This window comes from Salvia splendens, chromosome 15, assembly GCF_004379255.2.
Source record: "Salvia splendens isolate huo1 chromosome 15, SspV2, whole genome shotgun sequence".
NCBI lineage: Eukaryota > Viridiplantae > Streptophyta > Magnoliopsida > Lamiales > Lamiaceae > Salvia > Salvia splendens.
The window spans coordinates 11135979-11160964 of record NC_056046.1 but is presented as its reverse complement, the minus strand read 5'-3'; the positions used below and the strand labels follow the sequence as shown (position 1 = coordinate 11160964).

Below are 24986 nucleotides of genomic sequence, written 5' to 3'. Positions count from 1 at the left end.
TATTTCTAAATTATTTTATAGTACCATTATTTTTATATCTATTTTTAATTTTAATGCAATCAATTTTTTTTAATAATCTTTTATCATGTCTTTTGTAGAACTTTCAATATATTTGATTATTTTAAGTAAATAAAAATTATAGTAACATAATCCCTACATATTTTCAAACACAATAATCATATTTCCCTAGAATTATATTTATAGAATTCACATTCCTTGGAATAAAAAATCTCAGAAATCTTATTCTTTAAAATCATATTCCCAAAAATCATAATCATTTATTTTCCTTAAAAGCATTAATTTTACGGCAAACAAACATAACCAAAAAATTTATTTTATTCATCTTTCAATTTTCTTGTCAATGCATATCAAGCAAACACAAATTATAAATTTATTATGAAAAATTAATCACAGGCTAAAATTTATTTCACCTCACCGAGTCTTTTGGTATGTGGTAGAAATAATAAAATTGGTAGGAGTATATTCTAAAATTACGAAAACTATTTTCCAATAAATCGGAATAATCCAATGAGATTCAATTCAATTTTCTCGTTTGGTTTTGAAAGTAGCTTAATTCGACCGCCAAAGCCAAAAACCCTAATTCGCTAATCCCTCCAAAAACCCACCTCCTAAATCCCCCCTTTCCAATTTCTCTTCACACCAGAAAATTAAATAACTTGCTTCATTTCCCCTCAGTCCACAGAATATTCCATACTAGCCCATCTAGGGCTTGAATTTGCAGTGTTGCTTTTCAAGGCCTAATTTTCAACTTGATTTCATAACCTCTCACGGTCGTAGTCAAAGGGATTTGGTTAAATAGTTCGAATTACTTCGTTTCTAGTTGAAGATGGTTGCTTGGGAGAATGAGGTAGTGATGCGAGACGTCACCAATGCGGGTCTGATCGTTTCCGATCGCATTAGCAGGGAAATTGGTGTGCAGCTCGACCTCGAAGATGCTTTAGAAGCATCTAGATACTCTAGCCATCCTTATTCTACTCACCCCCGCGAGGTATGTTTTGCAGCTGTTTTGTAATTTTTGTGATATCGATTGAATTAATTGAGCACATTATGTTTTGCCGTTGTTTATCACTGTAGTGGCTGCAATATTCAAGGTATAGAAATATGCGTAACAATGTAGTTGGATAGCTGCATCACTTGAAAAATATATACTTGAAATGGGTAAAATATGTGATTTATGCACAAAATAGCCTGCGTAGCCATTGCGTTTTTATTGGAGCCGTGCAATCTAGGAGGGGTTTGCATGATAGCGAAGTAGATCTACGTTTTTCTAACTGCCATCCTGCACTGTGATCAGGACTCTGCCTGATGGCTTTCATGTGTTTGCCCAAAATGTAGGATATACAGTATCTTTTAGTAGAGTAGCTTTACTCATTGCTGATAGTAGAGCAGTTTCACTCATTGCTGATAGATGATCAGGCTGTGTCTGCTGTTGTAAGTGGGTTAGGCCATCCACAACGCTGTCTCTATACCGTCTCTTAAACCGTCTCTTAACTACTATTTGGGCACTATTTGAGGGCCCCACTGTCCTTTTTGCCTCCATCTCTTAACTAAGAGACGGAACCTGCAACGCTCCGTCTCTTAACCGTCTCTATACCGTCTCTTAATTACTATTCATTCAATTTAATTTATAATTTTTTTTTTAAACCCAATTCAATTTAAACAAACACACTTTATTAAAATTAAAACAAAATAAAAAAACACACAAAATAAAAAAACACACAAAATAAAAAAAACACACAAAATAAAAAAACACACAAAATAAAAAAAAAATTAATCGGAAGGGCTAATCATCCTCCGGAGGCGGTCGAGGTTGAGGGGGAGTCGGAAGGCCAAGTTGTGCTGCCATATGCACAATTCCGTTCCACCAGGCCGCGTATTGGGAGTGCGAGAAGCGGGAAGTGTCCGCCATTGTGGCGGTCATGTCCGCCATTGTGGCGGTCATGTACGCCACCATAAGTGTGTCCGAGCCTCCTCGCGAGCCCGATCCTGAGGCCGGCTGGCTTGATTCGCCTCGGTCCTTCCTTGCTCTAGCCGCTTTCGCCGCCTTCGTCCCTTGCGGCCGACGGCGCCTACTCGCGGATCCTCCTGCATCGCCGACCGTACCCACAAACTCCTGGGATTCAGCATCATGTTGGCTGATGCCTTCAGCAGTGTCACCACCAGACGCACCAGCACTAGACGAGTATTGGCCACTCGCCGTATGCTTCGTGCGCTTCGAGTTTGAGCCCGAGCTGGAGCGGAAACCGCCGGCCCATCGTTCCTCGTCCTTGACGGCGCGCCAAACATCAACAAATCTGAATTGATGTCCCTCGTCCTGGTAGTAGGCGCGCAAAGCGGACGTCAAAATGTCGGTGGCCGTGGCGCCGCTTTGGTAGCGCGCCTCTTCCGCCAAGTAGATGCCGCAGAATTTTTTGACCTGTCGGTCGACTCGGTCAAAGTGACAGCAGATCATTTTAACTGTGCGCTTGCGGGAGCGGTTCGGCTTTATTTGGTGGTAGACCTCGACAACCTTTTCCCAGAAACACTTCCGGGTTTGTTGATTCCCGACGATGGGATCGTACGAGACCGTGATCCAGGCGTTGTACACCGCCATCGTTTCGAGGTTGTTGTACGGATGTCGGCCAAGATCTTCTTCCTCTTCTTCCTCCTCGTCCTCGCCCGTCTGGGGTTGTACACTGCCTCGGCCACCTCCACCGCCTCGGCCACCTCCACCGCCTCGGCCTACTCCCGGCGTGGGATCAACTGGAAAATCCTCCTGGATCTGGGATAATCCCTGCGAAAACCGCGGGACGTTGGGACGAACATATGCATCAAGGTCAAAATTGGGTGGTTGGTACCCCCCCGGCGTCGCCGAACCCTGGGTCCCCGGCGTTGACGAACCTCCACCGCCCAATGTGTTGATCATGTTCTCCCAATCGCCGAATGAGTTGAGATCCCACCCGCCGGAGCCGGAGCCGCCATAGTTGCCCTCGCCCTCGCCGGACATCTTGAGTTGGGTTATGAAAATTTCAGCGAAAATTTGAGAGAAAATTTAGATGATATGAAGAATAGATGTGTAGTTGTGTGTAAATGAGGATGGGTTTAGGAGTATTTATAGAGTAAAAAATTTAATAAAAAACAAAAAAAATATAAAAAAAAAACAAAAAAACGGTAATAATACCGTTACAAATTATTTTTTTTTATTTAAATTCGATTTTTTTTAAAAAAAAATATTTATTGCGTCAGCACGTGACGAGCCGGCGAGTGGGCGTCACGCACGACGCCGGGCTGCGCCACGTCGCCTAGGCGCGTGGCGAGACAGCTCGTCTCGTGGCTCGGCGAGTCGAGACGCGCGACGAGACGCGCGACGAGACGGGACGAGATGGAGGCTGCAACGCGTCTCGCCGGGGTCTCGTCTCGCTGAGACGAGACGCGAGACTCCGGCGAGTCCCGTTGTGGATGGTCTTAGGCTTTCAAAATATGCAAGGTGCCAGTGATATTGTATTAGCAAAAAGCTAAAAAAACTTTGTTTCATCTCCAGTAACAAACTTTTGTATATTTCATCTTATCACCTAAAATAACAACTACAACAGAGAACAAGATTATAAAAGGAATATTAACGTGACACTGAAGAGTGACCTGTAAAATCGCCCTTCATATCATGGCATAGCAGCATTTTAAAGCATTTAATTTGCATTTTTCATTATGTCATTGTGGAAAAGTGAAGCTTGAGAACTAGGGACTGTGCTTCTGTAATGCCTTTTTAATAGTAAATCAAGTTACGGGTCAACCTAAACTTAGGAATAATTAATAATAAAGGAATGAAGATCCTCTGCTGCATGGAAGAGTTCTGAAATGCATATGATAGAGGACATTCTGTGACAAAGTATTGTTTATTGAAATGTTTGTTTGTGTACTTAAACTATAGTCCTTATGTATATTGCTAAAACTTCTAAAATTCTTGCAGTGTTATAGCATTTTATTTTATTTTAGATACTGAAAGGAATCACCTATGTGTTGGAAAAAGGTCTAGTGAATTGTTATGTCATGGAATGGATAGAAACGGTCACAGTCACTGAGGATATGGACATATGGTATGTCGGCCCAGAGGAGCATTGTGCCACTAGGCAATGAATCAATGATATCATCTTGAAAATTGATCTTTCGTTGGTTATGTGTTGTTTCAAATTCTAAAGGTTTCGACTGTCCGGTTTTGAGAAGCAGATGTGGTAGACAGGGTCATGGTTGGAATTACTTTGCTTTTGGATTTCTTGGAAGTTTATCTCTTTCTTGAACCAAAAAAATATTAGGTTAGGGTTGGGTTTGAACTTGAAGTTGGGTTTTGGGAGTATATTTGGGTCGGGGTTAGTTCCTCCATATATTTGTATCCTTTATTTTCCTAGTCTCATCTTTGTAATGCAAGTTTTATTTCTTTTGTTTCTTCACATTTTACCCTGGATCTTCTTCCAAACCATGGAGGTTTTTGTTCACATTCTCAAAAAAAATCTGAAAATGTAAATCAAATGATCCTTTATTTCTGTTACATATTTTCATGTCCTTGTTTCCATCACATCTTCCAAAGTTATTTGAAAGATCATACATCTGAGGACATCCATTTTTTACTTGTGGTTAATTATGAGTAAGTTTCTACCTTTGACACAATGCAGAAACTCTATTCGTCTCTAACAGTGTTATTAACATAGCACCTGGGGTGCGGCACGCACGGGTCCCCGCCGGAATAAAAGTTGTGGTCTAGTGTATCTAAAGAGTTGTGGTCTAGTGTATCTAAAGAGTTGTGGTCTAGTGTATCAAAAGAGCTGGAGATGTCCTAGGTAACACTAGAATCCATAAACCTGGGAACTTTACTGACAAAAGGCTTTAACTGTTGAGGGAACAATTTTCCTGATGTTGGTCTATTTGGCTAGAATACAAATGGAGGAAGAATTCCAACATTATGGAGGAATACATTGATGAGGTATTGGGGAGGATTAAATATAGGTTGCACGGCGTTTCATGCCACAGATTCCAAAGCCATCTTTGGACGGGATTTGATATTATTGACAGTACTATGCATACCTGTAATAGTTTGTAAATGGTACTAAGACAAAACAGCCGGTTGGAGTGTAATAAATTTTCATTAACGGTGTAACTTTGTTCATTATCTGAACTGTCTGGATGACACTCCTGATTTTAATTAATTCCCATTTTCAGATTATACTATTCTTGTTTTGACCTGTCACTTCCTTGCTTTAGAACCTATGTTTTATGCCTTCATGTGCATGTTGCAGTGGCCTCCTTTGGTTGAAGTTGTAGACACATGGGAGTTGCCCCCAGTGCTGATTGAAAGGTACAACACTGCTGGTGGAGAGGGAACAGCACTATGTGGAATATTTCCAGAAATACGGCGGGCTTGGGCATCTGTTGATAACTCTTTGTTTCTTTGGAGATTTGATAAGTGGTCAGTTTTTTATTTAATTCTTATTAACATGAATATCTTGACTAGATTTTAAATGACAAATACACATAGTTTGTCATACCATAAAGGGTTGATTAAGGAAGTTAGGAGCATCAATTAATCAATATGTGATTCTTGTGATATTCTTCAATCATTAATTTCTGTTAGTTTTCTTTGTATTGCATTGTAAAGTATCTGTGGAAAGCTTATGCATGTAGCATCTTTTGGATTCAAACTCTGAGTGGTAAGATGTAGTGCAGATCATGGAAGGTAATTTCAAGCATTTCAATTAGGAATGAAATCTGCTGTATGCTGTGCTCCATAGAACATTAAAGAAGGGACAGAGACTTCCATGATTATAGATGACGCAAGATTTGGCATTGATCATGCTATAGTATAGTTTCAGAGAATAAGATCAACCTTGAAGTGTGTGTTATTTTTTCATACTTATGAAATTCAATATTCATATCTGCAATTTATACTTTAATTAGAATCATTACCATCTTTTTACGTTTGTATATGTCTGTACTATCAACTTATCAGATATTTTTATCATTAGAACATATTATCATCACTGGAAAGTTTGCTACTCCCACCATAACAGATGATCATACATCCAAGACTCTGTAGTCCCAGCACATACTTTGTTATTTTTCTGTATTAAATTTGATTGTTACTGACCTATTATCTGCATCAAGTGTTTAACTAAGATTCCTGTATATGACAGATACGGAGTAGTTACTGACCTATAGTCTATGGGGCCTGGGCCGAAACAAATACGGAGTAGTTATTTCCTTATAAAATTTATGGCCACTTTAAAGTGTGGGTAATGACAAACGTTGTCGTTTTACCCTAACCAGACTTGGTTTTAATGGAGATATCAAATCAGATATAGAACCCTAGTTCTTCAGAACACCATTAACCATTCCGAATGACATGGATGCATTTACTGGCATCCACCTTGCAGTTGTCCTACTCTTTTGTTAGTAGAAAAGAAAAGTCTTCTATCTTACATTTCATTTATGCAATGCTTTGTAATGTAGGGATGGTCAGTGTCCAGAATATAGTGGGGAGGAACAGGCTATCTATGCTGTGGGTCTTGCAAAATCCAAGCCTGGTGTTTTCATTGAAGCTATTCAGTATCTTCTAGTTTTGGCAACTCCTGTGGAGGTATTCCATTCTTTCATCTGTGCAATATTTCATATTTTCCACTTTTCTAGGTTTTGATGTATGTTTCTTTTTTTGTCATACATGGCTGGAATGTGAGTTTTTCCTATGAAAAAAATAAAATTAGCTTAAATTATACTTGACACACATTTATTGTACTCTGAGATGTTTAAGCTCTATTTGAGTTTATCAATGCATCTAATATTATTTCTCATACTTGTAAATACACATTTAACAATTAATTAAAAATATATGGAGTATAATTTTATTTGAAGGATCCAACACTAATTTTGTAATTCTACAAATAAAAGTGAAAGAATATTGTTATATGCTAAGATTGTACTTATAAACACATTTATCGTACTTCATGTGTTGTTTATAATGTAATGTAGTGAATATAAAATATATTTATTGCTAGTGGCAAACTTCTGCAGTAAATTGATGTTTAGTGGGGATTTAATTATAAGTAATATTAACAGAATTGCATTATTTTATCAATTATTCCTAACCATTTCCTGGACTAATGATGATTTGGCATTTAACTAACTAACAATTTTCTGTTTAACTAAAAATTAGCCCCACACATTTCATTTCCTTTTGTTTCTGCTTCTTTTGCTTATTTGTTTCTTTGCTCCTTCTTAACGGCTTCTATCAGGAATACTGTTATCGTTTATTACTCAAACCATCGCCTGTTATATATCTCATTGCTGACCATGACTGGGAGTATCATATATGCTATTAGAACAGCAGGGTTGGCCTAATTCACTCAAGCGTCTTGTGCATGCTTTTTTTAGCTAGGCTATGTTATTTATTCTGGCAAATAACTTTTATCATTCAATTATTAATTTAGTCTTATTTACTCTTTTATTGTTCCACTATTGATTTGGAAAATCATGATCCTTCATGGACTTTCAATCTTCATGAAAATGCATAATGATATCTTTGTAGCCACTTCCCCCCCGCCCCCCCCCAATTGAACCTAGGAGTTGCTTGTCTCACATTTTTCTTCTCAATGTGAATGCCGTTCCCACTGTAATGCTGTTCCTCATTATTTCTGGACTTGATGTGTCATGCAATATCACATCCGGGACATTTTTCTCTCTATGTTTTATTTCTCCTCCCTCTTTTCATCTTATGAGTGTGCTTTCTGTCAATCAGCTAATTCTTGTTGGAGTATGTTGTTCTGGAAGCTCTGATGGAACCGATCCATATGCTGAGGTTTCACTTCAACCGCTGCCTGAATATACAATTCCTTCTGATGGAGTGACTATGGCTTGCATCACTTGCACCGACAGGGGCCATATTTTTCTCGCTGGCCGAGATGGTCATGTTTATGAGTTGCAATATACAAGTGGTTCAGGTTGGCAAAAGCGGTGCCGTAAAGTTTGTCTTACTGCTGGCCTGGCAAGTGTAATTTCAAGGTACTTTCTCTGCTCCATTTGCTTGGTAGTTGGTGCAGAGCTCATATTCCCTGATGTTCTTAGGTCTTACTAAAAAACAACTTGAATTTACTTATTTCCTCTCCTCTCTCTTTGATCTACTCTTTAGGTGGGTTGTGCCTAATGTTTTTAAATTTGGAGCTGCGGATCCCATTGTCGAAATGGTTGTTGATTCCGATAGACACGTTCTATATGCTCGCACAGAAGATATGAAAATACAAGTATTCTCTCTTGGGTTGAATGGAGATGGCCCATTCAAGAAGGTTGCGGAGGAGAGAAATTTGATCACTCAGAGGGAGTCAAACTATGGTGGCAGGCAACAAGCTGGACAAAGGGCCCCTGCTCGACCTACAAAATCTTCAATAGTTTCCATATCACCTTTATCCCCTTTAGAATCAAAGTGGTTGCATCTTGTTGCTGTTTTATCAGATGGCCGGAGGATGTATCTCTCAACTAATCCATCTGGTGGAAATAATGGTGCTGTTGGAGGTTTGGCTGGGCTTGGTAAACCAAGTTGTTTAAAGGTTGTAACAACAAGACCATCTCCTCCCATTGGGGTGAGCGCCGGACTTTCTTTTGGTGCGCTATCTCTTGCGGGAAGATCCCAGAGCGATGATCTTTCCCTGAAGATTGAATCTGCGTATTATTCTTCTGGAACACTAGTCCTTTCTGATTCTTCTCCATCTGCTGTCTCATCACTCTTGCTTGTAAATAAGGATCCTAGTACTCAATCTCTTTCATCTGCTAACTTGGGAACGGCGGCAAGGGGTTCTCGTGCACTTAGAGAATTTGTATCATCTATTCCAGTTGAAGGCAGAATGCTTTACGTGGCAGATGTTTTTCCCCTACCAGATACAGCATCCATTGTGCAGTCTCTGTATTCTGAACTAGAACTCTGTGGATCATGGGGATCCTGTGAGAAGACTTCAGTTAAACTTTGGGCTAGAGGTGACCTTTCAACCCAACATATATTACCAAGAAGAAAAATTGTTATATTTAGTACCATGGGTATGATGGAAGTAGTTTTTAATCGACCAATTGACATTCTGAGGAGATTTTTAGAATCTAATTCGCCAAGATCACTACTAGAGGACTTCTTCAACCGTTTTGGTTCTGGAGAGGCAGCTGCAATGTGTTTGATGCTTGCTGCACGGATAGTTTATACCGAGAACTTCATTAGCAATGTTGTTGCTGAGAAAGCAGCCGAAGCTTTTGAGGACCCTAGAGTTGTTGGAATGCCACAATTAGAGGGAAGTGGTGCATTGTCTAACACTAGAACTACAGCTGGGGGATTCAGCATGGGTCAGGTTGTTCAAGAAGCTGAACCTGTATTTTCAGGTGCTCACGAAGGCCTCTGCCTGTGCACTTCGAGGTTGCTGTTGCCATTGTGGGAGCTTCCTGTTTTTGTCATTAAAGGTGGCTCAGGATCTCCAGATACTGTATCTGAAGATGGAATCGTATCATGTAGACTTTCTGTTCAGGCAATGCATGTACTTGAAGACAAAATTTGCTCCCTGGAGAAGTTTTTGAGGTCTAGAAAGAACCAGAGGCGTGGACTCTATGGCTGTGTGGCTGGTTTAGGAGACATAACTGGCTCGATTTTGATTGGAAGTGGATCAGATCTGGTTGCTGACAGAAGTATGACGCGGAATTTATTTGGTTCATACTCCCATAATGTGGATTCTAGTGAGGGTGGGTCGTCAAATAAGAGACAAAGACTCCCGTATAGTCCTGCTGAGCTGGCTGCCATGGAGGTACATGTTTATTTTTTTGAAACTTATTCAATTGTCTTTAAAAAACTCAATATTTGGATGACTAATTTGGTCTTTTTTAGGTAAGGGCTATGGAGTGTATCAGGCAATTGCTTCTGAGATGCAGGGAAGCCCTTTTCCTACTCCAACTTCTTTCTCAACACCTTCTGGCACGCTTGATTCAAAACTTTGATGCAAGTACTAGGCAAACTGTAGTGCAGTTGACATTCCGCCAATTAGTTTGTTCAGAAGATGAAGACCAGCTTGCAACAAGGCTCATATCTGCTTTAATGGAGGTGATTAAGAACATTGCTTGTTCGGCATTTCATCACATTTTTGCTTGCTTTTAGGTCATTTACTTACTAAATTATGAATTACACTCACCTTGCATTGGTCCAGCACATCAATGCCCCTTTATGAATCTCTGTCTCACATTTACTACCATTCATTTATCCAGTATTACACTGGCCCTGATGGCAGGGGCACTGTAGATGATATTAGTAATAGACTTCGGGATGGCTGTCCAAGCTATTACAAAGAAAGCGATTACAAGTTTTATGTAGCTGTTGAATATCTGGAGAGAGCTGCCGCAACTTCTGATACACAAGAAAGGGAAAATTTGGCCCGGGAGGCTTTCAACAATTTAAGCAAAGTTCCAGAGTCTGCTGATTTGCCAACTGTGTGCAAACGTTTCGAAGATTTGAGGTTTGTTATGTCTCTGGCAATTTACGAACTGTATATTTATTTGCATTTATATGTTAAGCTTGACATAATTAGGTAAATTGCAGATTCTATGAAGCTGTAGTTCGATTATCTTTGCAGAAGGCCGAGGCTGGGGATCCAACTGGAGATGCTTTCAATGAGCAAATAGATGCCGGGATCCGACAACATGCTCTTTCTCGACGTATGCAGTGTTATGAAATTATCACTAATGCTTTGCGTTCTCTCAAAGGTGAGGCTTTGAGGAAGGAATTTGGGTCGCCTATCAAACCTGTCCTCCAATCTGCCCTTGATCAAGCTTCCCGCAAAAAATATATATGCCAGATCATTCAACTTGGCATTCAATCATCAGATAGAGTCTTCCATGAGTATCTATATCAAACATTAATTGAGTTAGGCCTTGATGATGAGTTATTAGAATATGGGGGCCCGGACTTGGTGCAGTTTTTGCAAAGTGCTGGACGTGATCCTACACATGAGGTCTCACTCCTTTTCTCTATATTTGATTTGGATAGGTTGAATATTTGTTGAGATTTATCTTTCAAAATCATTAGAATGCCATCTCTGGGTTCTCAGGAGTAAGTTTTTCCCCTTGTTTTAGTTCAAAGTCATTTTGCACTTGTTTTATATTATTCTCCTTTGTTGGTCCAGCCCTTTTCCTTGGTTGCATCTTCTTCTCCCATGGGCCATTCCAGAGTTCAGCTTGCTTCTAATCAGATAAAGTACTCTGAGCTTCTGGCACGGTATTATGTCCTGAAGCGTCAGCATGTTCTTGCTGCTCAAATATTGTTCAGGCTAGCAGAAAGGCGTTCAACTGAAGCTGTGGATACCCCAACTCTTGAGCAAAGGTTTGTGACTTAATTGCATGAGTGCATGCATGATTGACTTGTACATGACTGTGGATATATTATTTGCTATGTAGTTGTCACTCATTTTGATTTGTCAGGTCACACTTGTGTGTATACGTGGATGAATGTTCACCGTTATTTGCAATGCTTATAATTGACTTAGATGAGACATCAACCTGTATATAAACCTAATCTGTCTTCAGCTAGCTCTTTGTGACCTTTCATTGCTTTGATGACAGACGTCAGTACTTGAGTAATGCTGTTCTGCAAGCGAAGAGTGCCAGTGAGAGTGATAGCCTCAATGTTTCGGTCCGGGGTGCTATTGATAATGGTCTTCTTGATTTACTTGAAGGAAAGCTTGCTGTTCTTCAATTTCAGATAAGGATTAAGGAGGAGTTGGAATCCATGGCCTCAAGATTGGACACTTCTCTGGATGGATCTGAATCTACCACAAATGGCTCAGCACCTACCAGTGATCAGTCCAGTGATGCCAGTTTCATTGTTTCGCTTCGAGATAAGGCAAAGGAACTGTCAATGGATTTAAAAACCATCACTCAATTATACAATGAGTATGCTGTTCCATTCGAGCTCTGGGAGGTTAGTCATTCTGGAATAACTTTGTGAAGGCTGTATTGTTATTTCAAGACCCGTGTTTGCTGATAATTGTCAAAGTTACATGAAAGTTACAATAAAGAATATATGCCTGTCTTACATTAGATGCGTTGGATGAAAACTTCGACTGATTTTTATCCAAGTAGCACTAAATTACGATAAGTGTGTTAGCTAAGTGATGTTTGTAGCCCATGAAGCATACAAAATGACTGATAAACCCTATGTTTATCCCTTATAGAGTGCGGAGTGCCTATGGATTTGTTATGGATAAAGGTCTAGTTTCCTCTCTGTTAACTTCATATATTCCAGACTTGGAGTGATCATTTGTTATTTCATCAGAGAGATAAGTCTGTTCAGTGAATTGCTTATTGTAAGTGGTCTTGTCAGCATATAAAGATGGGAGCTGCCTTATCTTAGTTTATGTGCATGTGACCTCTATTTATCTGAGACTGGCCAAGAAATTCCATAAAATTATACTTTCTCTCTGTTGGTTGAACTTAAGAAAGACAGAAAAGTTGGTAATGATGTGATTAAAGAAGTGAACTGTATCGGATTATTCATTGCGTAAATGGAATTGGGATCCACATAATGCGTATTCAAAGTTACCCACCTTAAGCTTTGCGGTTCTTTCTAGCCCTTACATGCTGCTTGAGAAACCATAATATTGTGTTATAGTATTATTTATCTGTTGATTCTGTTCTATGCACAAAACCAATGTTTTGGTTTCTAGTATCTACCTATAGCATTCTTGAAAGAGTTAGTTTTTGTGGATCTTTGAGTCCAAATCTGCAATTTCTCATGAATATGTTTATGCGCTTCCAGATATGTCTGGAAATGCTATACTTTGCAAGCTATTCTGGTGATGCTGACAGCAGCATAGTGAGAGAGACCTGGGCTCGACTCATTGATCAGGCTCTTTCACGGGGTGGTATTGCAGAAGCTTGTGCTGTACTTAAGAGGGTTGGTTCTCATGTTTATCCTGGAGACGCAGCTATTTTGCCATTGGACACATTATGTCTTCACCTTGAGAAGGCAGCACAGGTATATTTAGTTTTATCCAGTTGTATGCTACCCAAATGATTTTCTTGAATGCTTATCTTTTATAACCGTTTCTAAATAAGTTTGTCGCTCGCTGATTTTTGTAGGACCGAGTGGCTTCGGGTGTTGAACCTGTTGGAGAAGAAGATATTGCAAGGGCTCTTCTTGCTGCTTGCAGGGGTGCAATAGAACCTGTTCTCAATACTTATGATCAGTTGTTATCAAACGGTGGTGTTTTGCCTTCTCCAAGTCTGAGGCTGCGTCTTCTTCGCTCGGTTCTAGTAGTCCTTCGTGAATGGTCAATGTCCATCATTGCACAAAGAATGGGCACTAGTGCTGCTGGAGCTTCTCTGATTCTTGGGGGGCCATTCTCAGTAGGGCAGAGTGCAGCGATAAATCAAGGTGTACGCGACAAGATCACTAGTTCCGCAAATAGGTAAATAGCTTTTTCTAGCTCTTTATCTTGTAGTAGTATGTTTTTAAATCCTCACATTCTATCAATAACACCCCCAATTCCGTAAACGCCAGGTACATGACTGAGGTGCGGAGGTTGCCCCTTCCTCAGCATCAATCCGAGGCCGTCTATCGAGGTTTTAGGGAGCTTGAAAAGTCACTCTTGAGTCCGTTTTCTTTTGAGCGGTTGTAAGTTTGCTTTTCTGGGCTTATTGTTGTATGAATTTTATGCGCTTTATTCAATCACAAATAGTAGCTTGAGATTACACAGTGCAAAAATTCGACTATCCTCTTTCTTGCCCCTTTTCTTGCAGCCAGTCAACTCAAGTCATTAGCTGTGTTACTGTGTATGTTGTTGATAATCCTTAAGACCCATCTACGGCTGCAATCGATTATTTGCTCTACGACAATGATATAGCATATGAATTCAAATCTCCATTATTTTTAGTTGTCAATATTGTTGAATGATTCGTGGCTTCATCTACCCAGAGAGTCAAAGGGGAGATGGATCTAGCCTACTGAGTCACATTAGATTAGGATTTATCTGAAACTAAAACGAATATTGACTAATTAGCTATATAATCCAACTAACTTTATCCGTCCAGCTTTCAAACCCCCTTTTTTTTCTTTTAGAAGAGGCCCTTTATAACCACCATCTATTTTGATTTACATGGGTTGTTTCAACTTATTTCCATGAAAAGTAAAGAAGAGGCCTACTTTCGTTGTTAGGCTAACGAATAAAAATGAATTTTGTATATTAATAGAATGAATAAGAAAATTCAAAACCCAATGATCGACATTTCTTCAATACTAGAGTTGACGCTATAAATACTCCTATTAATCTTCTTTGATCAATTTAGCCTAGATGTGCAAGGCAGCTGCAAACTTGTCTTTTGTACATTTTTATAATCAAATACTCCTATTAATCTTCTTTGATCAATTAAGTTAACAAAGAAAGTTGTTCAAATAATTTCGAGTCAATTTAAGATAGTTTAATTATTCAGATATCATGGCTGATGCTAGTGCACGGTTCATTACATATGCAAGACTATCGAAACGGGTTCCGACACCTGGTTCCGTTGGCGATGCCCCACCTCATACCTGTCTCGCCAGCAGGTCAAGTATACCGCACCCGATGCTAGAAGGTACCCAACCCCGCACCAAATTCATTCCAGTACATATTCAAGTTTCTCCATGAAGTGTTCTACTCTTCAAATTCAAACCAAGTTGAGCATATTTACTACTCACTTCGTCCGCCAATAAGAGTCCCGTTTTTCCATTTTAGTTCGTCTGCAAATATGGGTTCACTTTTACCTTAAATGGTAATAGTGTCTCACCTTCAACTAACTCATTCTACTCACATTTAATTTAAAACTAATATATACAAGTGGAACCCTTATTCCACTAACTTTTTTCCACCCACTTTTTTTAACATTTTTTAAACTCGTGCCGCCCATAAATGAGACTCCTAATGGCGGACGGAGAGAGTTCTTTGCATCCAATGTAAGTATGAAGGAATCTTCCAATCAATCCAAAAAAATGGAAAAAACAATAAACTTATTCTATAAATACACAACACTATCGGCAAATTAAGCACAATAACAAAACCATTTACAATCACTGCACATCAGCACGACGAGAAATTGGGATGGTGGTGGGTAGCATAATTCTTCGATGAGAAATTGGAATGAAATAGTGAAAAACTGAAAGTTGAAAATGAAAAGAGAGAAGCGACGCTGGTAAAAAAAAACAAAGTAAAAAACGCTAGACTACTTGGGTGTGGCAAGTGTTAGCTGGTCGGGTATCGGGTATACCCTACTCTTGAAATTCACTACTCGCAAAAAAACGAAGTAAAAAACGCTAGACTACTCGGGTGTGGCAAGTGTTAGCTGGTCGGGTATCGGGTATACCCTACTCTTGAAATTCACTACTCGCACTGCCCCTGATTTATGCGGGTAGCAGGTACCCGATACTTAACGGGTATCAGATTGGATAATTCCTGATACCTGCTAGTCGTTTTAGCTTAGTTATAAATCAATGGAAAAGATTACTCCTTCCAACCCCATTAAGTGTCCACATTTGCCATTTCCATCCATCCCCCTTTAAGAGTCCATTTTCACTTTTTTTTACCATAAAACGGTAAGTAGTCCTAAATTCTAACAGCTCATTCCACTCACATTTTATCAACTCACTTTTATTTTATTCCTGATACCTGCTAGTCGTTTTAGCGTAGTTATAAAATTGAGACCATTATAACCCAACTTTTCAACACACTTTTATTTTATTTTTAAAATCCGTGTAGAGTTGAATATGAACACTTAATATGGAACGAAGGGAGTACTAATTTAATACTCATAACAATAACAATATAAATAATTTCTTATTTAGAATTAAATAAGCGAAACTCTTTTATTCCTTGGTATGAAATTATTGAAAAGAAGTGTGACAGATGGGTATTTGAGTAATTTCAGCACCAATCCCATGAGCTGTATGAGGTGAAGACGCACAAACCCCTTCGTTAATTCCACGATGCACTCCAAAATATAGTACTCCTACTAAAATAAAACAAAAGAAAAGAACCCTAATTCTAAAAAAGACTGGAAATTAGTAAAGAAATTGGAAAAAGAGTGTCTCCCCAAAGTTTCAACTCTATCAACGTTCTTCCCCCCACTTGCAGATTTCCCCCCCTAATTTTGGGTACTCCATGACTAGATCTGCTATCGCTCTCGATCGCCCGAACCTCTAAATATTTCGATTTTACGTATAACCACCACTTACCTTACATCTGATTGTGATGAGAATTAGATAATTTTGCTTTTCGTCAGCGGGTTTTTTCGATGGCGGATGCACTATCTGTGGTTCCAGCAGCTGTTCTGCGTAATCTCTCCGACAAGCTCTATGAGAAGCGGAAGAATGCTGCTTTGGAGGTGCACAAATTGCATTTTCATATAATTTTACTTGCTCTTTTAGATTTTTTTATGTAAGCTTTGGTGTTTATATCCTTTTGTTTTCTCTCTCTGCGGCTTTTGTTCGATCTAGGTGGAAGGGATAGTGAAACAATTAGCGATGGCAGGTGATCATGATAAGATCACTGCAGTGATCAATTTGCTGACTAATGAATATACCTACTCGCCCCAGGCAAATCATCGTAAAGTATGTTCTTCTAGACTTTATCGATTTAGCTTTTGCATATCTTCTTATTGAAGTATCTGAAAGTCCGGAATTGATATAATGCGTTGCTGGTGGAGAATTGTGTCTTGCTTCATTGTCTTGTTTGGATTTCTTTTTGGGTTTAGGGAGGTTTGATAGGATTGGCAGCAGCAACAGTAGGTTTGACTTCAGAAGCCGCACAACATCTTGATGTAAGAATACCACCTTGGTTATTTCTTTTTTTTTCTCGTGGATATGTGTTATAGTGTAGCTGTCAATTAGTTGGTCAATTACTTCATGTTTTCTCTGATATATCTTCAAACTGGTGTCGTGGTCAGTTATTAATTGGTAAATATAAGTTCTATTTTCTGATATGTATCCTGAGAGGGTTCAGGGTAAAAAAATAATACACTAAACATAATGCATTAGTTGCCATAGTGGATGCTATGGAGCTGAATCTTCTTTCACCATTGCCTAGAAGAACTTATCTATGCTATTACGGGGACATGGGGATATATTAATTATCACAGAACATGGTGTGATGTTGACCATGGGAAAAGGAGGCACACGCATCCTTGTATTTATTTGAGGATTATGTTTTAATTATGCATTTTGCATTTTTGCTGGTCCTAAGAGAAAGATAGTTGTCTATTGGGTTGCGGTTGCGGGTTTATGATTCTTTGACAATGGTATAAGCTGCATTGTATGATTGCATCTAAAGAGGAATAGTACTATGGGGAACCATTCTTTTGTAAATTATAACTCTATCCGTATGTTTGTTATTTGTTAGAACTTCTTGTGATCATTTTCTAAGTGGAAATGCTATGCATATTTCTCTTATTTTCTGTATCATTTCTACACAGCTGTTTTTTGCATTTCCTGCCAGTAGTTTAAATCGATTTTTATTGGTACAATTTCTTGGGTTGTCCCAGTAAAATTTGTATCTGACTCATTTCTCTCCTTTGGGTCGAAGCAAATTGTTCCTCCAGTCTTGAACTCCTTTGCCGACCAAGATAGCAGAGTTCGTTACTATGCCTGTGAAGCTCTGTATAACATTGCGAAGGTGGGTAAAATTACCTCTGCTATTCTCCTTTCCTTTTATGAATTTGGGACTTCAACATCGGCAATTTGCAGGTTGTCAGGGGCGATTTTATAGTGTTCTTCAACCAGATATTTGATGCATTGTGTAAGCTCTCAGCAGATTCAGATGCCAATGTACAGAGTGCTGCTCATCTTTTAGATAGACTTGTGAAGGTGTAGATTTCATTTATCTTTAAATGAAAGATCTTAAGATATCAGTTGAACAAGGAGTAATTCTTGTTCCTTTATTTGGCTATGTTTGAGTGCAGGACATAGTCACTGAGAGCGATCAATTTAGGTGTGTCATCTACTTGTTCATGTTTCGTTATCTGTTTTCTGTGATCAATTCTCTAGTTGATCTCTAATCATATAACAATGTATTCAACTGGCACTGATGCTTCTTTGACATGATACAGCATCGAAGAATTTATACCTTTGTTGAGAGAACGAATGAACGTCTTGAACCCTTATGTCCGTCAATTTTTGGTTGGCTGGATTACGGTTCTAGATAGTGTTCCTGATATAGACATGCTTGGTTTTCTTCCAGATTTTCTTGATGGTGTGTGTCCTAGTCTGAGTTTTTATTTGATCTATTATTCTTGTTGCTCATATATTGCACATATTAATTACTGAATTTGGAATTGTAGGCTTGTTTAACATGCTGAGTGATTCTAGCCATGAAATAAGGCAACAAGCTGATTCAGCACTTTCAGAGTTTCTTCAAGAAATCAAGAACTCTCCAGTAAGACTTATGCTACTTTTTACCTTGCTAACTTTGCACTTGTGTGTGTTGATACAAGCTGGATTTCTTAAGGCTATAATATCCAAATGAGGCAAATAATACTGGAATTTTTTTCTATTTGAATTTCTCTTGGATTCTTAACCAAAATATTTTAACTCCAAAAAGTTTTGACCCAGTACTAGGCAGGCTACTAGCTCAAATACACAATTATGACAACTTTTAATATGCGATTATGATGTCAAGTTGACGTAGGATAATTGTTAGTAACTTATTGATTTTTTACAAAAGAACCACTGGGATTGGGTTGGGATAAGAACTTTAGTATTTTAAGGTTTCTAAAATATCTATCAGTAGGCTGCTGCAGGTATCATAATCTAAGATATAAGCTATCGTAATTATGGTCATTAAGGCTTCTAAGACAAAAGGCCTGTAGAATTAGAAATAAATTACTTTATCATGGAAATGGCTACTTTCTTCCTCCCCAAAGAAGTTGGGCATCCAATCCAATCTACCAAAACAAACGACTCTGAAATTTAAGGTAAAAAATGAAAATAAGTAGGAGGTATATTGACTAATAAGCAAAACTAGGAGGTACTATCAATTTTGGTTCTGGAGCAGAAAGCTTATGGTTCTCGTGTTAGAATTTTACTTTTCCAAGCATTATTGATTGCATCGTCTATTGTTTGGATGAAATCCATATCAATTTTCTGACTTAAGCAGTGCCCATTTTGAAGTCTGTAGATTATGGCCGCATGGCTGAGATACTGGTGCAGAGGGCAGCTTCACCTGATGAATTTACTCGACTGACTGCTATCACCTGGGTAAAGTGAATTCATTTACAAAATTTCCAGCTTTCACAGCTTTCTCATGCCTGAGTAAATTAAATACTATGCTGATTTTTCTAGATTAGTGCGAATGAATTCTTATTCTCTTTTGCAGATTAATGAGTTTGTAAAGCTTGGTGGAGACCAACTTGTTCCTCATTATGCTGATATTCTTGGTGCAATTTTACCTTGCATATCAGATAAGGAAGACAAGATTAGAGTTGTAAGTCCCTGTTTGGAATGATGCTCGTTTAGTTGTCTTATCCCTGACTTTCGGATCTCCACTCATACTTGCATCCTAATCCCTTTTTTATGTTTCAATAGGCTTATATATTTCTTTTAACTTTTAGGTTGCTATCGAAACAAATGAAGAACTTCGAGGAATCCAAGCTGCTCCAGGGGAAGGATTTGACGTTGGAGCCATCCTATCTGTAGCTAGGAGGTAATTATCTTCTTGGCTTGAACATTGTTAGGTCACATCTATTTCATGTGGCTAGGTTGACCGATTCACCTCAGAAATTGTTTGAATTGAAAATAATGGTCTAATAATTTTCTCTTACCTTGAAGTATTCTGTTAGTCTGCAATGTCTCACACTGGATATATGGAATAGTAAATGTTACTTTTTGCCATGTTTACAGGCACCTGTCTAGTGAATGGGAGGCTACACGAATTGAAGCATTGCATTGGATATCAACCCTATTAAATAGACACCGGGAAGGGGTAATAAGTAATCTTGCTTCAGTACTCATTAGTTTGCTTATGTGATTATGTTTTATACCATGGATGAAATTGTTGTAGATTATTGACAGTCAACACTTACAACTCAGTGTACATTTGTTTCCAAGTTTAGTAGATCAAGATGGTTGGTCTTTGGGGCAAAAACTATCTTGGAGCTAGCATAGCATTGATCTTGGAACAAATTGTCATTCAGATTACCAGTAGTAAAAGCATTTGATTACATTTAGCTCCATTCACATTTGTTGCATGGTTCAACTCTGAATAAGTACTCAAATACTAATGTTTTTTTGTTAAGTTTATACCAATTCTTGTATGTTCACCCCAGATTATAGTTTCTGGCTGTGCCCAATTGCTGGCTATGTATTTTGGGCTTCACAAATTTTGTTCTTATCTTATTTTTTTGAGCAGGTCTTATCATTCCTGAGCGACGTTTTTGAAACTCTTCTTAAGGCACTTTCAGATCCTTCTGACGAGGTATCTTCTCGGAATCCTATAATTATTTCTTAAATGATCTTTTTTACTGTCTTTCACAAGTAAAATTTGGAGCTTATTAATTTAGTCTTAGCATAACACTAAGTTCGGAAATTTTCTTGGATGAACATTGTAAGATGCTAATAGCTGCAATTTTTTATTGTAAACTGGTTGTTTGTCGTTCTTCTCATGTAAAGATGAGACGTGAGTCGAACTCATTGCATGATGTGCAATACCCTGGACATATGGGAAGAAAAGTAACTAAAGTTGAAAGAGAAATTGTATGGGATGGATCATAACTTACAGTACTAGTTTCTTCTTCTATAGCCAAGTCTGATGTCCTTAGTGCAATAGCAACTGCCTCTGAAATATGGAAGGATTTAAATTAATCTTGGAAAAAATGCATCCTATTATGAGAGACAAATTAGATTGCAACTCCAGTAGTTTTGGTATCCAGTAATTATTTCAGTTGGTGGTCTGTAGCGATAATCCAATTAAATTAGATTGCAACTTTAACCATCTGCTGTCTGGTGGTACTTGAATAGTCAAATTTTATATGCATTCTTTCCAATCTCTTATGGTTTGGCTTTCAGATATGACTTTATAATTGTTAAAAGGTTTGATTCCCTGTTAAGGAAGTCGTGAGACATTGGGACTGCATGATTTGACTGCTTCCTCTTCAGGTGGTGCTTTTGGTGCTTGAGGTCCATGCACGCATTGCTGAAGATGAGAAGCATTTCAACCAACTTATTGTTTATTTAGTTCAAAATTTTCGGGAAGACAACTCTCTCCTGGAGAAGTGAGTCCTTAAGCTTTGTGTGTGTGTAATTTTTCCCTTGGGCTCTCCCCAACGTCTTCTTCTTTTTCTTCTTATTCCTTTTCTCTTGGGTTGGTAAATGCTGCAGTATAGTTTTTTGATAGTTTGTGGGAATAAGTCCATCTTTTTTTTTGTTGTGCAGACGTGGTGCTTTGATTGTCCGTAGACTATGCGTGCTTTTAGATGCAGAAAGAGTTTATAGGAAGCTCTCCACTATACTTCAACGAGAACCTGAACTGGATTTTGCATCTGTTATGGTTCAGGTATAATCCCTTTAAGCTGTACAGTGTATATATCTAGTCCACCTAAGGAGTATTTGTCTTAATGTCTGATCCATTTCTTTTAACTATCCATGGGTAGCTAACTGGGGTTAATACTCAGTATGTGGGTTTATTTTTTCATTGTTGTTTGTCTCAGGCTTTGAATTTGATCTTGCTGACTTCGTCTGAGTTGGCTAACCTTCGCAACCTCCTGAAAAAAACCTTGTTTGATGCTGCTGCAAAAGACTTGTTCCTTTCTTTATATGCTTCATGGTGCCATTCACCAATGGCTATTATAAGCCTTTGCCTATTAGCTCAGGTGAGGTCCTATATTGGTGGTTGGTTGTACTGCCATCTTGTCTTTGCCTGAAGTTCCCTTACACATTTTCCTTTACTAATGTTACTTTGTGTTTGCTCTTCCTTTGTTGCTATCATTATGCAGACTTATCATCATGCAAGTACTGTCATTCAAGCGTTGGTTGAGGAAGATATTAATGTCAAGTTTTTAGTCCAATTGGATAAATTGATCCACCTTCTCGAGACTCCTACTTTTGCATATCTAAGGCTTCAGGTATGTTTGATTGAATGTTCTATTGGTAGATGAAACTCATGGATTGGGTGTTCTCTTTTAGACGGACATCTGCATCATATTTTTAGTTACTACTAGTATAATACTGAGTACTAGTATTTATGTAGCTAGGTGGATTTAATCTTACTGCCTACTCATGTTACTATGTATGGTGTATTCAAACCTGCATTTATGTTTAAGAGAGTGAAATGTGCCATTGTATGCAGTTTTTTTGTTTATAGAATTTTATACTGGCTGGTAATTCTCTAGACGAACGTTCTGCTCTATGCTATAAGCCAGCATATGTTCTGTAATAGTATGATCTATCGGTGTTGGCTACCATGTAAAGTCCAGTCCTTTAGTGTGGGAAAAATAAAAGAATGTGATTAATTTTCAGATTCTTGCATAAGTGATGGGCGTAATTAGCAAGTATTCCCTCTGTTCCATTCGTGTTGGCACATTTCTTTTTCGTACTCGTTTTGAAAAATTATGCAAAATAGTTCAAGTGGAGGGAGAGTAAAGTAAGAGAATGGAATGGAGTGACTACATTCTAGTGATACCCCGGCACAGGCTTGTGAACACATACTTAGATCGACCTCCAGCCACAAGAAGATAGCAAATTGAAATAGAAAACATGCATCAGAGATTCAGAAACTAGAGCAGTTTGGTAATTCATAATATAAGAGAGTTTCTTGCACCTTTTGAGAATATGATATTTCAAATTTATCTGAAGATAATTATGTCAAAAAAATACAAACTAAGAAAGTTTGACAATAGTGAGCAAATTAGTTTGCACGACTTCTATTATTCTATATGAAATGTGCATAGGAAAATGTTTAGAAAAATGGGGAAACTGACCCCACCTTTAACCATGAACCATTGCCAACCCAGTTAAAATGGTCAAATTAGTTCATACATATATTTGGAATATTGTATATATATTTGTAGTTTGCATGGCATTAAACTGAACTTTTGGGCCAAATGTCCATAGCTGTGTTTGCCAACTAAGTTAAAAGACAGAAGGCTCGGTTACAGGATAGGAGCTAATGGTCTGTGACAGAATGGTGGCGAGATTAAGATAGTTTGGGTCCAGAAATAAGTAGTACAGAGTATTATCATCTATTACTCTAGGTAATATTGTATGATCCTTACTATTTTAGCTTGCGCTAGAATCTAATTTATGTGTAAGTTGTATTACTATGATGCTTAAATGTAAAGTTATTGCAGATACATAGTTGATGTTGAATTGAATATATTAGTCCAAGAAATGTATGCAAGTGCTTAATTTAGGATGCATGATGAGATATTTTCTTTTAGTGGAAATTTTATGATTTACCATCAGATTGAGATCTTGTTTTCTTGTTGCAGCTTCTTGAACCAGGAAGATATATATGGTTGTTGAAAGCATTGTATGGTCTCCTAATGCTCCTACCCCAGGTACTTGGTTGAAGCATTGACCACCATTATGCATAGATGATGTTGAGTCCTTCTAGTTCGAGAAAACTGCCCGTAGTTGTGGTATTTTTGATGAATTGAGAGGAAAAAAGGCATGCCCGGTAGTTTCAAGTGAAATGTATATATATAGTTGTATACCGATGTTTCTGAAAGCATTTTAATTGGTTTTATCTGCAATTTGTACTTTGGTAGCCTAAGCATGGAGTTTTACATAGAATACTACCACATGCAATGAAGATATGAGAGTTTTATAATTTTGTATATTGAGGGTACAAGCATCAGTTTAAAACAAAAGGCTTATTGATGTTAGTATAGTTGCTGACTTTCTGTAAGCTAAATAATTTGTTCACTGCGAACACCATGTACTGCTTTTCATTAGTTTTTCTTTATCCACTGATGCAGCAAAGTGTAGCATTCAAGATACTCCGGACCCGATTAAAAACTGTACCTCCGTATTCCTTCAGTGGTGAACAATTCAAGCGACTGTCACCAGGGAAGACTTTCACAGAAGTTAATCATGTTGGTGGATCACAAATTGCAGAGGATGGTGATGCAGATACAAGGAACGTTCGTAATGGGATAAACTTTGTCTCATTGCTGAAGGACTTTGCCCGAGTCCAAGACCAGCACCGCTCACTTTCTAAGAAGCAGTCCCAAATTCGTTGCAGTTCATCATCCTCAAAGGTTTGTCATTCCCTACTTCATTCACTGCATTATGTTAGGGTTTAAGTTGTTAAGATGCACCATCATACGCACACTTTTGAATCGAAATTTGCAACTTCAATAATTTAGTTTTTTAAAACAAAAAATGCAAGAGCCTTTGTTGTATGCAAATTATAACCATCGGATGACTACATTAACAGGACATAGAAAGACCAGAAGAAGCAAACCGTGCATTGGCAGCGCCAGATACAAACAGGCCTCCTTCGAGGACTTCTTCCCGTAGAATTCCCGGGCAGTTGCAACTTTAATCGTTTCGCGGTGTTGTCAAAATTCAATTATACAGTGGGTTCGGGTGTTGGAGCACAGAGAGAGATCCAGCTGCAGAAATTTGTAAATTGTATATTCTGGTAGCTTCTTTAATTGAAACCATAAGGGTGATGGGCATTGGTTTTTTTTTTATAGCAACGCTTGGATATTGCCAAGCTATTCTTTATTTCTTATCCTTTTCCTTTTTTCTCATGAAGTGACAGATATACCCATGTGGTTTTGTTGTTTTTAATGAAAACCATGTGGGGCCAGATAGATTACTAGGATTATTGTTATTATTGAGTTTGTTTCATGTTCTGTCTTTTGGGTTATAATTCATCTGTCACAAATTGTATAATAAGTGTACACATTTTGCATCTCATATTATTCTTGTTTCTCATTACCTTGGCCTATCCCACTATTGATTC

The 24986-nt window shown here is 38.3% G+C and overlaps 2 protein-coding genes across 2 annotated transcripts; both read left to right on the top strand.

Annotated features, from left to right (window-relative positions):
* The first annotated feature begins 559 nt into the window (after positions 1–559).
* On the top strand, positions 560–13749 carry LOC121768331 (nuclear pore complex protein NUP155-like). The gene is made up of 13 exons (XM_042164800.1): positions 560–1009; positions 5289–5458; positions 6499–6625; positions 7781–8043; positions 8171–9815; positions 9896–10108; positions 10270–10517; positions 10601–11012; positions 11184–11380; positions 11620–11977; positions 12815–13033; positions 13138–13466; positions 13559–13749. Exons 1-13 carry the CDS (start codon positions 848–850, stop codon positions 13674–13676), a joined length of 4461 nt encoding a protein of 1486 aa, XP_042020734.1. The 5' UTR covers positions 560–847; the 3' UTR covers positions 13677–13749.
* Positions 13750–16052: 2303 nt separating this feature from the next.
* On the top strand, positions 16053–24961 carry LOC121767336 (protein VAC14 homolog). Its single transcript, XM_042163582.1, has 20 exons — positions 16053–16410; positions 16523–16636; positions 16780–16845; positions 17607–17696; positions 17768–17887; positions 17983–18011; positions 18130–18272; positions 18361–18455; positions 19190–19276; positions 19395–19502; positions 19630–19721; positions 19919–20000; positions 20427–20492; positions 21173–21288; positions 21449–21569; positions 21724–21885; positions 22009–22137; positions 23503–23571; positions 23992–24273; positions 24453–24961. The coding sequence occupies exons 1-20, from the start codon at positions 16321–16323 to the stop codon at positions 24558–24560; spliced, it is 2169 nt and encodes a 722-aa protein (XP_042019516.1). The 5' UTR covers positions 16053–16320; the 3' UTR covers positions 24561–24961.
* The last annotated feature ends 25 nt before the right edge of the window (positions 24962–24986 follow it).

Bases quoted from the DNA above. Each gene is read 5' to 3' on its own strand.
- LOC121768331 (XM_042164800.1), top strand. From the start codon at position 848: ATGGTTGCTTGGGAGAATGAGGTAGTGATGCGAGACGTCACCAATGCG. The intron at 10,109-10,269 runs GTGATTAAGAAC...TCATTTATCCAG, and splicing joins TCATATCTGCTTTAATGGAG to TATTACACTGGCCCTGATGG. The intron at 11,978-12,814 runs GTTAGTCATTCT...ATGCGCTTCCAG, and splicing joins TTCCATTCGAGCTCTGGGAG to ATATGTCTGGAAATGCTATA.
- LOC121767336 (XM_042163582.1), top strand. From the start codon at position 16,321: ATGGCGGATGCACTATCTGTGGTTCCAGCAGCTGTTCTGCGTAATCTC. The intron at 18,456-19,189 runs GTAAGACTTATG...CCCATTTTGAAG, and splicing joins AAGAAATCAAGAACTCTCCA to TCTGTAGATTATGGCCGCAT. The intron at 21,886-22,008 runs GTGAGGTCCTAT...ATCATTATGCAG, and splicing joins GCCTTTGCCTATTAGCTCAG to ACTTATCATCATGCAAGTAC.